Consider the following 14,799-nt stretch of genomic DNA (forward strand, 5'->3'; position numbering starts at 1 on the left):
TGTGGTGATTGGCACCCAGTGATCCCAGCACACCACACATGCTCCTTGGGGCAGAGCTAATACAAAAATACAGCTGTGGTGCTCCAAGGCCCTGTGTGCTCCCTGAACCTAAGGAAATGCAGCTGTTGCTGCCCAAGGGATGCTCTCTGGTCAAGCCTGGCCGTACCACTTCTGACCCAGGCACAGGAGCTCCTAATGATTACTGTAAGCTATAAACAATCTCTGAATTTCTGCACTTGCTTTTCCTGTGAAGAGAGAAGTCTCTGGCAAGCAGCTTGCCTTCCTCAGGCCAGGGACGTAGTCTGGGGAAGCAGAAAGAGAAATGGATGGTTTGATTCAGAGATAAATCTCAAGTTAATGAGCTGAGGATGTAAAGCCTTCTACCTTTAGCAGGTGTCACAGGGACAGTCCACTGTTACCACACAGAGCCCATTTATTCCCCAGGCTGTGTGCAGCAGTAGATAAAGCAAGTGATTATCGACACAAACACTGAATCCATTACTTTAAGTAAGATTAATTTAAGATTCTCGCAAGGGCTTTGATGCAGCAGAAAATCATTTGCTCCTTCAGACATTTCTTGATGAAGGTGCATCCTGGGGCTGGGCCACACAATCGTTATGGAAAGGTTAACCTGCTGGTAGTAAAGTCTTCCTTCCTCCCCCTTAAATCTGCTTTGCCAGTGCAGTCCCCCCAGTGCCCACCGCCCATCTGCTGTGTGCTGGTGAGGAGGAGCGGGCCCTGAGCCTCAGCAGCTCTGTGGCTGCATGAGCTATGCAGAGCCAAGCAAGTCCAAAGGAACAGCAAGTATGTACAGTATATATATCTATATTTTTTGCTGTACACGTGGAAAAGTATCTTTCAAGTTAGCAGGGAGTATGTCCTGTGAACTGATTTTTTTTTTTTAATTTTATTTTTAAAGAAATGATTTGAAACTTCCCGTTGATCAGTTTTTGGTCTTTTTCTGTAGATGTTGCTAGCCATCACAGAAGGACCTGAGGTACAGAGACCTGGATAACACTCCTGACACTGCTGCCATGCAAGACCTGCAAGGATGGGAACAGCAAAGAGCTGCTGAACTATCAGCTGAATTGGCATTTCCATTATTTGCGGAGTTAGTAGCCTAGGAAATAATCTCAGTGAGCAGAAAGTCCAATGGAGCCCTAAGTAGGTGGCCCTGTCCTGCACCAGGGAAGGAGGTCATGCCTGTACAGCCCCAGAAGGGAGAGTGAGAAAAGGGTGCAGGTAGAAATGAGTGTACTTGGTCGGTGCATGTGGAACAGCTGGTATTTAAGGAATACAAAGATGTTTCATTTTCTTCAAGAACAGATTCCCAGTGAGACAAATGGACAATTGGGCAGGTCTCCTAAATATACCTCTTACAGGCTTAATTGTAGCTTTTTTGTTTTAATAACTGACTGGAAAAGAAGAAATAGGTAAAGACACAATAAGGAATAGGACAGGATCATAGAATCACAGAATGGCTTCTGCTGAAAGGAACCTTACCGCCCATGCAGTCCCAACCCCTGCATCCAGCCTGGCCCTGAGCACCCCCAGGGATGGGGCACCCACACTTCTCCGGGCAGCAGTGCCAGCGCCTCACTGCCCTCTGAGTGAAGAATTTCCTTCTGACATCAAATCTAAATCTCCCCTCTTTTAATTTAAAACTATTCCTCTTCATCCTATCACTGTCTGCCTGTAAAAAATGTTGGTCTCCCTCCTGTTCCTAAGCTCCCTTTAAGCACTGGAAGGCCACAATGAGGTCTTCCCAGACTCTTCTGTTTTCCAGATGGGATATGATGGGATAGCCAGGTCCTTCAAAAGATCCCAGGGGCCAGGATCAAGATGTGCCACTCTACCGCAGCCTTTCAGTCCTCTGACAACACATGTAATCTCTAAGCATCCTTCTTGAGCTGCAGATACAGAAGTCCCCACTCCGTATGTGTGGAAAAGTCCATTTGTGTGTGTTTGCTGCCCAGCACAATGTGAGTGTTAGACCTGCATGGGCACATGCAAAGCATAAGATAGACCAAAGAAATATTGAAATACATAGCAAAAATATCAGTGCACAAGGGTCCTGACTTAAAGGAGATTCAGAGTTGCAGAAATAATGAGAGAAAATTTGAACTAGATGTCAACGGATGCAATGATTTCCTCTAGAGTCTACAAACAGTCTGAACCTTGGAAACATGACCAACACTGTTCCATCAGTCCTCTGGGTCATTAACTTTGTGAAATCTACTAGTCATGTAACAGCTGTACTAATTGTTTTCATTGCTTCTATTTTGGCAGAGAGACTACGAAAGGAAATGGGAAGCCTAAGGAAGAAGGAAATACAGAAGATAAAAAAGAAAAAAAAATGTAAAGTCACCAAAGACAAGAGTAAGTAACGCTACAAGCTAAATCTTTTCTGTGATGATATAATGTTTTGTTGCATAGGCTGAAAATAGCTGCTCCCAATACCTCTGATCTTCCTGCAAACCACTAGCTAATACGGGGGGATTCTGATCTAGCCTAGGAGGGATTTTGCTTCGAGCTGATGCCATCGTATTGGCTGTGACCAGCTTTCAAACCTGGCTGTCCTCACAGGGCCACGTCTCCTCCACCTGCTAGTTGTGCGGGAAGGCCAGCACAAGAGGTCTTTGCAAGAGGGTAGCTCTGTTTTACAGCAAGTTGAGAGGCTTGAAATCTAAGGTTTGCTCAAAGAAAGAAAGGAAATAAAATCTTTTCTGGTCATTTGTGTGGAAATGAAATGCAAGAGAAAGACTGCCTCCCTGTCCAACATGCTCTTCCACAGAGAAGGCACCTCACTGCTGCGCACTAAAGGTTCAAATCCTTCTTCTGTTTAAGCAAAGATTTTCATGGCAGTTGCTCTCTGATCCAAATCCACACCGTGCCATGCAGGTGCAGATTAATCTGGCTATCCGACCCTTTGCCTAACACCAGAATGAGGAGAATCCACATCAAAAAAAGATTGATCAAAGCTCATCTCAGCACAAATGGTTCAGATCAGGGACGGAGAATATTGTACTAATCTGGTTCTGTTGTTGATTTTTACTACGTAAATTGTTTGGGCCAATCCCACCCAGCTCAGAGTCTCCTAAAACACAAAGGATGAGCCCAGCGTAGGAAAATCAATGCAGACAGCAAGTAGAGGAGGACAAAATGAACAACCTGTATAGTAAGTCAAACAAGGACAAACTGAAAGGTAGAGATCCGACCTGGGAAGGAGGAGGAAATTGGAGCCACTCCACAACCAGGCAGTACCAATATGTAACCTAAGGTTTATGCTAAAAGAGGTTTCACATACTAAGTCATGCTTCTTCCCATCGCTACCTTTTCCAAGCCGTCATGACAGAATATTCCGTAACCTCCGCTGTATGCAGCACAAGGAGCGTGTCCTCTCTTCAGCCATTTGTTCCTTCTGCTACGTACACGTTGCCCATCATCTTCTCCATGCTGACTCCATGTCAGAACCCAAACAGTGCTTTTGGCTTGTCCTACTTTTTGCATCACTCCATTTTCCATACAGTTAAAAGAAGGTCCTTAGTGATTCATGTTTTGCTGTGTTTGATGCTCAACAGATGTCTGGATAATTAAAGCTCCCTTATGAATGATTTAATCATTTCTCATAATTATTCTAGTAGCACATAGTTTTTGTATTTCCCTGACCCCTGCAGTCTGTAATTTCTTCTTTGTTTTTCCTTCTTTTCTTCTTTTCCTGCATTTTCACCCACATTTTTGTGACAACTTCCAGTTGTTTTTTTTTCACGTTCCGTTACTCTGACATTACCTTCAGATGAAAACGCTGACGTGGCCGATGCCACCACTGCCTGACTTCTGTTTGAATTCCCAGGACTAATGGGCCACGCTGCAATTTTTTCTCCTGAAACTGCTGGGGGATGGGAGGTGTTTTTTCCCCTGAAACTCCATTTTCTAGGTCATTTGTTCCAATGGGGACAATGACAAAGAGCCTTTCAAGAGAACTTCCAAACATCCACTGCTCTTCCAGTCCAGGTTCTTGTTTTGATTTGATTGAAAAATAAATGCCTTGTTTTTTATCTTGTGTTGTGTTGGTTTTTTTTATCTTGTTATCTTGTGTTGTGAATTCAGCGCTAAATTCACAGTAATCTCTTTAATTATCTCAGTGATTTCTCCCACACTCCCTGTTTTCTGTGCTTGACTTTCCTCAAAAAGCAAATTCTCCGCTCTATCTGCTCAGTGTTCAGCCAATTTCACAGCTTTCTGGCTTGCAGCAGTTTTATAATCTCTTACTGTGCTAATCCAGAACAAACAGGAAGAAAATTTCAGCTCTGATAAAGTGACATGAAGGGAAAGCACAGCACTTCTTCAAGGCAGCACTGTCCCATCTCCATCTGCTTTATTTCTGTTGTTATTTAAAGAAACAGAAGAAAATTTAATGCTGGGGTCTGGCAGTGCAAGTATTTTTCCATACAACACCTACAGGTGATGAACTTAACTCCAAAGCAATGGCAGCTTTTGAAATCTATGATGCAAACTTTTAAGCTGATGTTCCTCTGTAAATGATTCTATTTAGAAGCAGAAAGAAGAGCTTGTAGTTTTTCAGGCACCAGATTGTGTTTGTCATGCTAGCAGTTAGAAGAACCACGTTTTTCCAGGTAAACAGAACAAATCTGATATGGAAATATCCATGGAAAAGCAACAAACCACTTCAGTCGCCTTCAGCCATACCCCAATCACACTGCCAGTCTGTTCTGCCAGCCCAAACTACCCTGCTTAAGCACTGAGGGTGTAACTAACAGCCCTGCACATCGTACCTCTGAGATTCAAGGGCTGAGCCTTTCCAAGTGCAACAGGGAAGCCACAGCTTTGGCCAGGGCCAGGGTGGGACTGTGTGTACATAAGTGATTCATAATTCTTGACTGGGCAAATCCAAGTAAGCTCAGGGGGAACTGCTCACACCCTGGGATGTTCTTCAGCATTTTGAGTTCAGCCACACGAGCCCGGGCAGAACAGACACAAAGGTGGGTGCTCTCCCCAGAAGAGATCCTAGCGCAGTAGGGCTCATGGGATAAAGCCTGTGAAGGTCGTTGCTCGTATTACAACACACACCACACTAAACAAGTCTTGTCTGTCTCTGCTGTTGGCTATGAATGCAAAGCAACACATTAACAAAGAGCACTTATGCTCCCCACGCTATCCAAAATAGCAACCAGTCGTAAACGGATTCCTAATTGTGGCAGCTACCCTCACCTGCTTCTTGTTATACATAGCCCTATAAAAATTATCAATGTATAACTCTCAAACCATGATGTCAATGCAATGTATGGCTGAAATGCAAATATTCCTACCAATATTTTTCACTCTTTTGCATAAGACTCTGAGTAATGGCATTTAAATATAAGGAAGCTTATAAATCTCCATCTCTTCCCTTTCCAGTAATGCCATCATATTTAAAACAGATTGCAGTTAACTCCCTAATTTTTCTAAGATTTCTAGTGGATTAATGTGCACTGGAGACCAAAAGCTCTAGGACAAGAACCTCTTCACAAGCTCTCCCTTCCTTGAAAAAGGCTCCTAGCACAACCAGAAAAAGCAAAGTTTTGCTAAATAAATACTCATCAGCAACAGCATACAGGACAATATCCTGTAATTTCAAAAAAAGTGAGTGGTGATAACCAGTGTGACATAGAAAAGCACTTAGCAAAACAAGGCTTGCCTGTGACTACTATGAAGTTCTTTGTTCTTAAATCTCCATCATTTGACTTAATTCACTCCAGCTCCTTTAAGCAGCAGCCCAGTTAAGAAACACTCCGCTTTCCCCCAGTTTACCTCCTGCAGCTTGATCTCATCCGGCTGGAGGATGCTGAGGATCCCACTGCTCCGGATCTCGGGCAGGTCCTGCCATAAGTTGAACCTGGAGTTGGAGTTCCTCAGCAAATTGATTTGTGGTGCAGCTTTGCTCTCAGGTGTACTTGCAGGTTCTGTCTCAGATGGGGCTTCCTCACTGGGTGAACTCTCTTCAGGGTCTGTCTGTGAATCCTGCAGCCGTCTGGTTTCGATCTCCTGGCGCGTCGATTTATCTCGATATTCCTGATACAAGAGCCCTAGGAGGCAATACCACAGGTCTGAGAGGTCACAGCTGAACAAAAGAACAGGAAAGTACTGCAGGAATGGAGGGCTGTTTTGCACTGGCTCACCTCAGCAGGGATGAGGGATATCCTCTCTGTGCTGAGATAAAAAGTCACAGGGTATTCCTATTTCAACCAGGAGTGTAAATCCCATGTGGAAGGCCATGCCTAAATCTGAAATGTTGCTAACAATCTCCTATCACAAACTGTGTACTAAGAGTCAGATGAACCCATGGCCATGTGGGAGGCATGAAAGAAGAGTGCTTTGTTATTTGCCAACCTTCTGAATGTTTCTTTAAGACTCTTCTCTAAGACCTTCTTAGGCTACAAGTGAGGAGGCTGGGAGGAAAGGACTGCCCTGCTGGCTCTCTGGGGGTATATGCTACAAGCTGTATAGATTGAAAGGGGGTGTGTGTGTCTGGAAAAGTAACACTGCATATGCTGAAACTGCTTCAAAGGACCAATTTGATGGCTACAAAAATCCCTAAGGAGAAAACAGTGAGCTGTTGTTAAGGCACTTAATAGGTGAAGCACTGGGACTGTCACCACTTCGTTTTGGCATTGACTTTGCGGTCAGCATTGGACATGTTGCTTAACTTCCTTCTTTTTTCCTTCTCAGTTTCTGCAGTGATTGAAGATATGTAAGGCTCGAAGTTACCTGAATGCCACAGCGCTAAAGAAAAGGCAATGGATTCACAGCACCTTGTTGCACATCAATCACGCAAGGTGCCCACATTACAATTACTAGCTTCAGCAGCAGGTGAATTTGCCCCAGCTCCCAGTTTCAACAGACAGCACCAAAAAGGTAAGAATCCTGAAATTCCTTGGCTGTCTACAGAAGATCCTGTCTCTCTTCTAAGACTTCCACATGTCCATATCTCTAAGCCACCTGCAGGACCCAGAGTATTAACTGCTTGAATATAAAGTGCAATTTAGAGGCTATGAGAAGGCAGGAGAACACGAGCCTACTCTGAATCACTCTCCTCACTTACTCAAGTTGAGGAGAGCACTTGACATCATCTCTCTTGGTTTATACCTGTATCTCAGAAGTGTAAAACGAATAAAGACACAAATCCTTGATGTAAAAAAAAAAAAAAAACAAAAACAAAAAACCAGCAAAACCTGCATAATTTATTTAGTCTGAATCATTAGGGATAAAAATCCATCTAGTCACATGTACTCATGATATTGGATCTCAAAAGCAGCTTCCATATGTCGAGAGACAACTGGGTCAGGAGTTTGTCTAGGGAGGGGAGAAAAATCACTGTCACTGCCTGCTACATCTCTGGAGCAGTTTTCCCAAGGCTCTGAACCAGTCACTGTTAACACTATTCCAGAAATATGCTGGGGAAAAGCACAAGGAGAGCAGTACTGCAGTCTGCGAGTGTATCCTGGTAGCCGTTCTCCCTGGAAAGACACTTGATGCTGGATTAAAATAGCAATGAGGGTAGCTGTGCCTAGGAAACCATACAGTCTTCTCTTAGCGTCCTACACAGTAACCAGAGAGAGGAGACTTCTCCTGAAGTTTTGCATCCTGCTGCTACTTATATAATTTCTCTCTGCATCAAGTAGGCTTATATGGCTTTCCTAAGCATTTTTGCCTGCGAATCAGCCCCAGTGAGGGTGGTGAGCATGTGGAGGGGTAGAAAGGCTCCTTGAGGGATGGAGAGCCTGCTAATTCATACCATGCTGCTCTGTGATCTCCAGTACAGTGGGGCGTGGGGTGCTTGCTGCCCCAGCAAGCTGCACACCAGAGCAGAATATAGGAAATAACACCCTGAAGCGATATGGCCAATGCTTGTCAAGGGAAAACATGCTTAGAAAATGGAGCATCATCTATTTTACTCTTACTGCAGATAATTATACCTGATTGTACAACCATGTTGTGCTGGTGGCTCTGCCCTGCAAGTCCGAGACAATTAGGGTATTTGTGTAAGGGTGATTTGGTCTCCTTTGCACAGGGCTGGAGAGCAGTCCTTTAAAAAAAAAAAAAAGATCCTTGTGACAATTTTTTTTTTCACTTGCTTGTAGGGAAATAAAATCCAGATGATGAAACCTGACCTTGTTTCCAGGTCCCCTGTCTGAGCCACCAAGCAGAGAAGACCCACGGAGCCTTCAGCTGCAGGCAATGCACATATGGACACAGTAAGATCTGACTGACTGCAGGCATCTACCACCAGAAACCCTTTGGAAACACCACCAAGGTAACACATTTTAAGCACAAACAGCAATATTGGGAAGAAACAAAAAGGAGATACCAGGAGAAAGTTTCGTGCTGCCTGGTGACTTCAGTGCTTAAGGCTGCTCCTCACAAGGAGTGTATACATAGTTTGTAAGTGTTATATTAGACTTTCCCACTGTCTTCATTCTATTATTTCATTTTGCTGTCAGTCTCCCTTCCCAGCTCCCTTAAACACGGGGAAGGGAATTGAAACACTAGTTACTAATTGCGGAAAATGCTCACCTTAGAGAGTTTGCAGTGCTCTTAAACTAAATGTTATTACACTGAAAGCTATGGAAGATCTCAGGGGGTCCAAAGACATTTTCTCTGAAATTCTCTGCTCCAGTTTCAGGTGAAAAGACCATTAATGCCTCAAAGGCAGGAGGGAGGAAAGGCAGCAGCGTGCTGCAGCCGTTGGAAATGACCTGTCTGCAGGGGATTAGTGTAGCACCCCTGCTGTCAGACCCTGTCTCCTTCCATCAGAGCGAGGAGGTAGGTGCAACAGACCTATGTGCAGTTAAATGGATGCGTGCAGAGCTATCACACAGCATCCTCTGATTTGCAGCACATAAAAATATACATGAATTGAACAACAAGGTTGCTTTGAAGCCCAGGTGGCTTCAGTATTCGTATAGTGTCTCTCAGCAGCACAGTCCCTTAAAATGAAGATACATTGGCAAATCTGCCTTGGGAGATTAGTCCCTGCAGAGCCACAAGAAAGTAACAGGTCTGGCAACGTGCAGGAGAACTGTTCACCGCTTTCCTCAAAAAGCTCAGCACTCCTCTGCTCGGTCTCATAGCCCTACACGTTCCAGTGTCTCACACTGTCACTTCCAGAAATTAAACCGAGCCATCCTCTCCTCCGCAGCCTCCCACATAACCCCGGCTCTCCCTCTGCAGAGCAGAAATGACGGCTCTGCGGCCAGCCCCGCGTGCCGCTCCGGTCTGTCATTGCTGCACGGGTACTCGCTTAAGTAACGCGGTCTTACGCCTTTCCGAGCGTGCAAAATCAGATTTCAGCAGGAAGTTCGCTGTTGCCCTAACGATTAACTACTTCGTAATTACCAAAAGCGATCCTAGCTGAGGAATGGAGCAAAAGCTGCGAAGCAACAGCGTCCTGCCACCTGCGGGGCAGCGCGATACGCCAAGAGACGGTCTAAGGGCGCTGCGGCAGGAACAGCTCCGTTCCTAACGCCGACAGCGGAGGTTTCTCAGCAGGGACAGGGATTCGGACTCGCGCACCTCTGTCCGACGCCGTCCCGGCACTCAGCCGGGCTCAGCGCTGCGGTGGGATGGCTGCCCGGGGTTCCGCTCGCAGCTCGGACGGCTCGGCCGGGCAGGGCAGAGTGCGGGCGGGCCGGCTGCTTACCGATGTGCTCGATGAGGTTCCTCCACGAGTCGGCCGTCATGGGGTGGGCGGGCGGCGGCGCCTCGGCGGCGGTGGGGCTGTCCTCAGCGGCCGCGGGGGGATTCCTGCGGGACGCGAGAGTGCCTCAGGCGGGGCGGAGGTGTGGGGCGGCTCCTCCGCCCCGGGCGCGGATCCCCCGCTCTCCCCCTCCCCGTCCGTCCCCCGCTCACCTGCCGGGCTGTCCCGCAGAGCCGTCCTGGTCGAGGGCGCAGGCGGCGCTGAGCGCCGCAGCCAGCAGCTCCATGGCCGGCGGCGGCAGGCGGCTGCCGAGCAGCTCCGGCGGTAGCGGCGGCGGCGCGGGGCTGGGGGAGCCCGGGAGGTTGCCACGGTAACGGGGGTAGGAAGGCAGCAGCCTGCGTGGGAAGGAGAGGGGAGCTGCGGCCGCCCCCGGGGCGCCCCCGCAGCCCCCAAACCCCTCAAAGCCTCCCGCGGCCCATCGGAGCCTCTCCTCGGACTCCCTCAGCTGTCTCCGGGAGTCTCTCCCCCCGAATCCCTTCTTATCTCCCTCAGAACCCCCCCAGCTGTCCGCGGGGCCACGCTCTCCAAAATCCGCTCAGAGCCCCTCGGGCTCCCCGCAGATTCTCCCCACAGAGCCCTCTCGGATCCCCCTCCCTGCCGGCTCCTACTAGCCCCTTCCGAGCACACACCCCCCCTCGCGGCCGCTCTTTGCGTTCCCGACCCCCTCTGGAGCTCCGCTCAGCCCCGCCAAACCTCCCCTCACCCCCGCAGGGACCCTCAGAGCCCCCGCACCCCCTTCTAGCCTCCCCCTTCAGATCTCCCACACGACCATCGGAGCCCTCCACGAAGAACCTCTGAGAGCCTCCAAAGCCCCCGCAGACCTCTCCCGTTCTCCCCTTTCTCCCTCGCAGCCCCCGCGGTGCCGTACCCCCAGGCTCCCACCACCCTTTGCCCGCAGAGACCTCCTCGCCCTCCCGCCCCCTCCGGCTCCGCTCCAGCGCAGGTCCCTCCTCCGCTGGGAGGATGACTGCCTCCTCCCCAAGGGCCCCCCCAAAGGCAGTCCCTGCCCCGGGGGCTCTGCGGGCACCCCTACCTCCATCCCCTGCTCTCCTGCAGAGAGGCTCTTTCCTCAGATGCAGGGATGCCCCTTCTCCATCCCCTCACTCCCAGCAAGCAGCCTCCCCTGCAGCACCCACGCACACCAGCCCACTCCGTGCCCACCCTGTGCCCACCCCATGGAGCCTTGCCTGCCGCTGACCTCTCACCTCTCTGAAGCTGTCTGTGCCTATGTGCGGCTGGCGCCGGCTTGGTGGGAGGACAGGGAATGGGAGAGGGGAGCTTTCCTGAACCGCTTCCAGATCTGGAGCGGATGGTGCATTTCTTCTCTGGGAGTGACTCCCCGATATGGAGGGATGTAACGTGGAGGCTCAGCTTAAGCCCTGCTGCCAAGCTGCCTCCCTGCTCTGCTTCTTGCCCTGCTTGTTTCCTCTGGACAGCTTTGCACCCCCTCGGTCATTCCCCCCATCTTAGTGTCGTTATTTCCATAAGGATATATTTTCTCATTTAGGCAGTATCTCAGTAATGAGCTCTATCTCTCCGTTCAGGTAATTGTTTCTCTGCCTCAGGGATCTCTCAAGCTCTGAAGCACGGCTGCACCCTGGATCGCTCACAGTGCTTGAGGACAGCTTGAACACAGCTCTGCCCTCCACCTTAGTAACCCCCCAGCAAAAACGTCATCTGCACCACACTGCAACTGAGTTATCTGTCAGAAAATGCTCAGCTGTGCCTCGCCTACTCATTTTCTTCCCATTGCACAAATAGCCATGCTTTATTCTGTAAGCAATAGTGCAATTTATGCAACGACATAAAATCCCTGTTTTGGGCTGTATATGAGAAATGGTTTCCTTTTTAATCATTTTTATGTTGTGTTTGCTAAGTGATGTATCCAGCCAGCATGTGAGTATACATTCAGGAAAACTCCCTCAGCTTGTGCAAACTAGATCTGGCATGTTGGAAGCATTTGGTCCCTAGGTCATTAGGGAGGCAGAAGTGTCTGTGGGGGGAGCCCAGGCTCAGATAACGCTGTCCGTCCAGTCCTGGGCTGGGAGGTCAGAAGGACTGCACAGCTGATGGGAAGAATCAGGGTCTTGTCAGATAGTGCCTGAAGCTCTGTCTAATGATTGGTGTTTTGGGTGCTTGCTGCCAGGGAACATTGTCAGGGGTTTCAGGAAGTGGATAGCATGCTAAAAGCTTCTTTCTTAATCAAGGGTAGGGAAGACATTAACTGCACTGATCACCTTTGTTATCCTGAATTTTGGAAATATAGGGATGCTGTTTGCTAAAGAAGGACTGAGAGCAGTGAGGAGTTCTCTCTGCAAAGAGAAGTCAGCGCAGATGCTCTCACTGACGCTGCTGGAATGAATACATGTCTAAATATAAATTTTGAGTGTATCTACTAAAAGAAAAAGTTTCAGAAATGTGCATTTAGAGGTTAACAAATTGTACCCCCTCACATTGCTTTGCTCTCTAGGGTTTAATCCATTGCAATATGGAATGAAAAAAAAAAGCGTTTGGGTCATGGCATGAAAAACGTTAAAAAATAGAAAGTGCCTTCTAAGGATCCCTTCTAAGGATCCCGCCTGTCTTTTTTCTTCAGATTTTCCAGAAGAATTTCACTTTTGGTCTAAGATGAAAACATGGAAAACACTGCTAAAAGTAATAATGATAATAAAAATACTGGAAGCTCTGAGGAGGTGAGAACAGTCAGGAGTGAAATGCCCCCCATGGCCATGAGAAGCCACAGCTTCTGTTTTTCCATCAGAAATCTATTCAGCTGAGAAGAAGCAACTAATCACCTCCTTTCCCTTCCTTTAGAACATTTCTTTCATAATTGTAGCTTGGGATTTCTAAAGTCTTGCTCTTTCTTTATACCGCAGTCTCACAACTTCATGTTGATGTACAGAGACTGTCCATAAACGGAGAAATGCTTGTTCTCCCAAGTGAGGTGACAGAGTGCTCCCAGCGCTCTAAGACTGGAGTGAAAAAAAATTAGTGAGAAGTGGATATTTTTGTCCTGCAAAATAACTGAGATTTTCTGAAGCTTTCCAAACTTGTCATGAAGAATGAAGGAAGGCAAACAAGTGATTCACGGTGGCCTGATGGCTTTAGAGTGTCCAAGTGAGAGCCGTTCTTTCACAGGCCACACACTGCGGCCTACCCGGGATGGACTCAGCTCTCCTCCTGGAGCTTCTCCCTTCAGGAAACTCCTTTTTCACCATTAAACACAGGCTAATTCTGCTAAGTAGAACAGCTCCAGTTCAGTTCCTCTTTCTCCCTCTCTTCTCCCACAGTTGTTAGTGCAATTTAGGCTGCTCTACCTGCCCAATTCCACTTTGCACTTGACTCCTCAAGGCAGATTGCTGCCTTCCCCTTTAAGCCAGAGCTCACCATCATCTCATTTCTTGGTGAGCTGATCTGAGCATCTAAACTAGTAGAAAAACATATGATTATTTATTAGAACTACCTTTGTGTGTGTTTGACTGCTGAATTGTCTCACCACAGGGTCAGTTTGCTGAGTGCCAACACAACAGAGGTGGCCGATATACATGTGGATGGGAGGACCAAGACAGTGCCACCTTGGATCATCATCTACTGCCATGGAGCCAGAGGCTCAGTCAGAAGTAGCCTCTCCAGCTGATCTTGGCCATCCAGGTAGGAGTTTGGAGGAGGTATTTTTTCTTTTGTCTTTTTCACTATATCAACGATGAATTTAATCTGTTACCTAAAAAGCTTTCCCTCAGATCATCAGTATTTGTAAAATCTCATGATCATTTTGATTTTCTTACCCAAATCCCTGTGCCTACTTCTAAAATTTCCTGAGTAGTTGTAGGGGGAGAGGAAGAATCTGAGCACTAGAACAACATCAATTAGAGCAAATAGGTAAAAATCCTGCCCCTAGCACCACATGAGTGGTTCTGTGTGCACTCTGCTCTGGTTGGTGACAGACATACTGCAGTACCATGACAGATGACAGCTCAGTTTTCCCTCAGGAATTCTTAGGTTCCCGAAGAACACAGCACTGGAAATTATCTTCATGGCCTCATAATGTTGGTCATGCTCTGGTGACGTGGATCATGACCATGGTGGGTGAAGGAGAGTGGATGTGGGCTTGCACACATTCTGCAAAGGAAGAAGGGGGATTGGGTAGTTCTGAGCTTCAGGTGCAGGATGACCTGGTCCATTGCTGCATTAAAAATGGGATAATTGGTGTGAATTTATAATCAGTTTATTTATACAATTTATATAATTACTTCAGCTATGGTTGGGGGATGAAGTTCCAATCTTGGCCTGTATGGTCAGCCACAAATTAACCTTTCCAATTAAGTTTTCTTACGTTTGTCTGAATTCAAAAGCAATCCTTAGAATAAAGCTACGTAAAGAGTTGGGTTTCAAACGATGTTGAAATGCAGGATTTTGTTTTTGTCACCTTACAGCAGTTTTTAGAAGTCAAATCTCATCTTTCAGAAACTAAAAATGAGAAGATGCAGCCCAGCATATCTTATTCATGAAAAATTCCCCAAACCCTTTAGGCGGTGGGAGTTTCACACCAAGAAAGGCCACAAGATGAAGTAAGAAGCACTGTTTTAATCTGAGCTAACCAAATTTGCAGAGAAGTGTGAAGATATTAATAGATTCAAATAATGTTATACCTAGTCAAGTGTATTTTCATAATTCAGGTTCATTCAACTTCTTTCTGCTCACATGTGGTTTTTTAGTAATGTTTTTGATAACAAATTGCAAAAATGCAATTTTTATTCCTTTTTTTTTCTGACAGAGTGATAAGTGGAACTCCTCATCCCTAATATTTTTAGATTATAAAGGCCAAGGGCACATCTGTTCTCCTGAGCCTCCTTAAGCTTTCACCAAAATACCTTAATTAAATCTGTTGGGGCTGGCAGTCTTACTGACAACTAAAAATGTTCAGAACTTCCTAGTATGAGATCTTTACTTGCTTCTAACCTTTTGATGCTCAAAATCACTTGATCAATCATAGACTGCTGCTACTTTCTTTTAAAAAAAGGGCTCAACAATTTCTTAGGTTA

At 46.9% G+C, this 14,799-nt stretch overlaps 1 protein-coding gene across 4 annotated transcripts in view; it reads right to left on the reverse strand.

The window, feature by feature from the left end:
* The window catches only part of NGEF (neuronal guanine nucleotide exchange factor), a 45,246-nt gene that overhangs the window by 12,718 nt on the left and 17,729 nt on the right, over positions 1-14,799 (reverse strand). For 2 of the 4 annotated variants that reach the window (XR_002437707.1, XM_021393462.1), the window contains exons 4-6: positions 9,910-10,092; positions 9,701-9,804; positions 5,812-6,086 (exon numbers count right to left, since the gene is read on the reverse strand). Coding sequence is in view for 3 of the 4 variants with exons in the window: in XM_021393462.1 (XP_021249137.1) it covers positions 5,812-6,086; positions 9,701-9,804; positions 9,910-10,092 (562 nt within the window). In the remaining variant the exon portion in view is untranslated. Of the gene's footprint in view, positions 1-5,811; positions 6,087-9,700; positions 9,805-9,909; positions 10,093-10,790; positions 11,280-14,799 lie in introns of those variants that run through there. The other 2 variants (XM_021393465.1, XM_021393464.1) reach the window with 2 other exon arrangements.

The sequence above is a fragment of the Numida meleagris genome, chromosome 4 (genome assembly GCF_002078875.1).
Source record: "Numida meleagris isolate 19003 breed g44 Domestic line chromosome 4, NumMel1.0, whole genome shotgun sequence".
NCBI lineage: Eukaryota > Metazoa > Chordata > Aves > Galliformes > Numididae > Numida > Numida meleagris.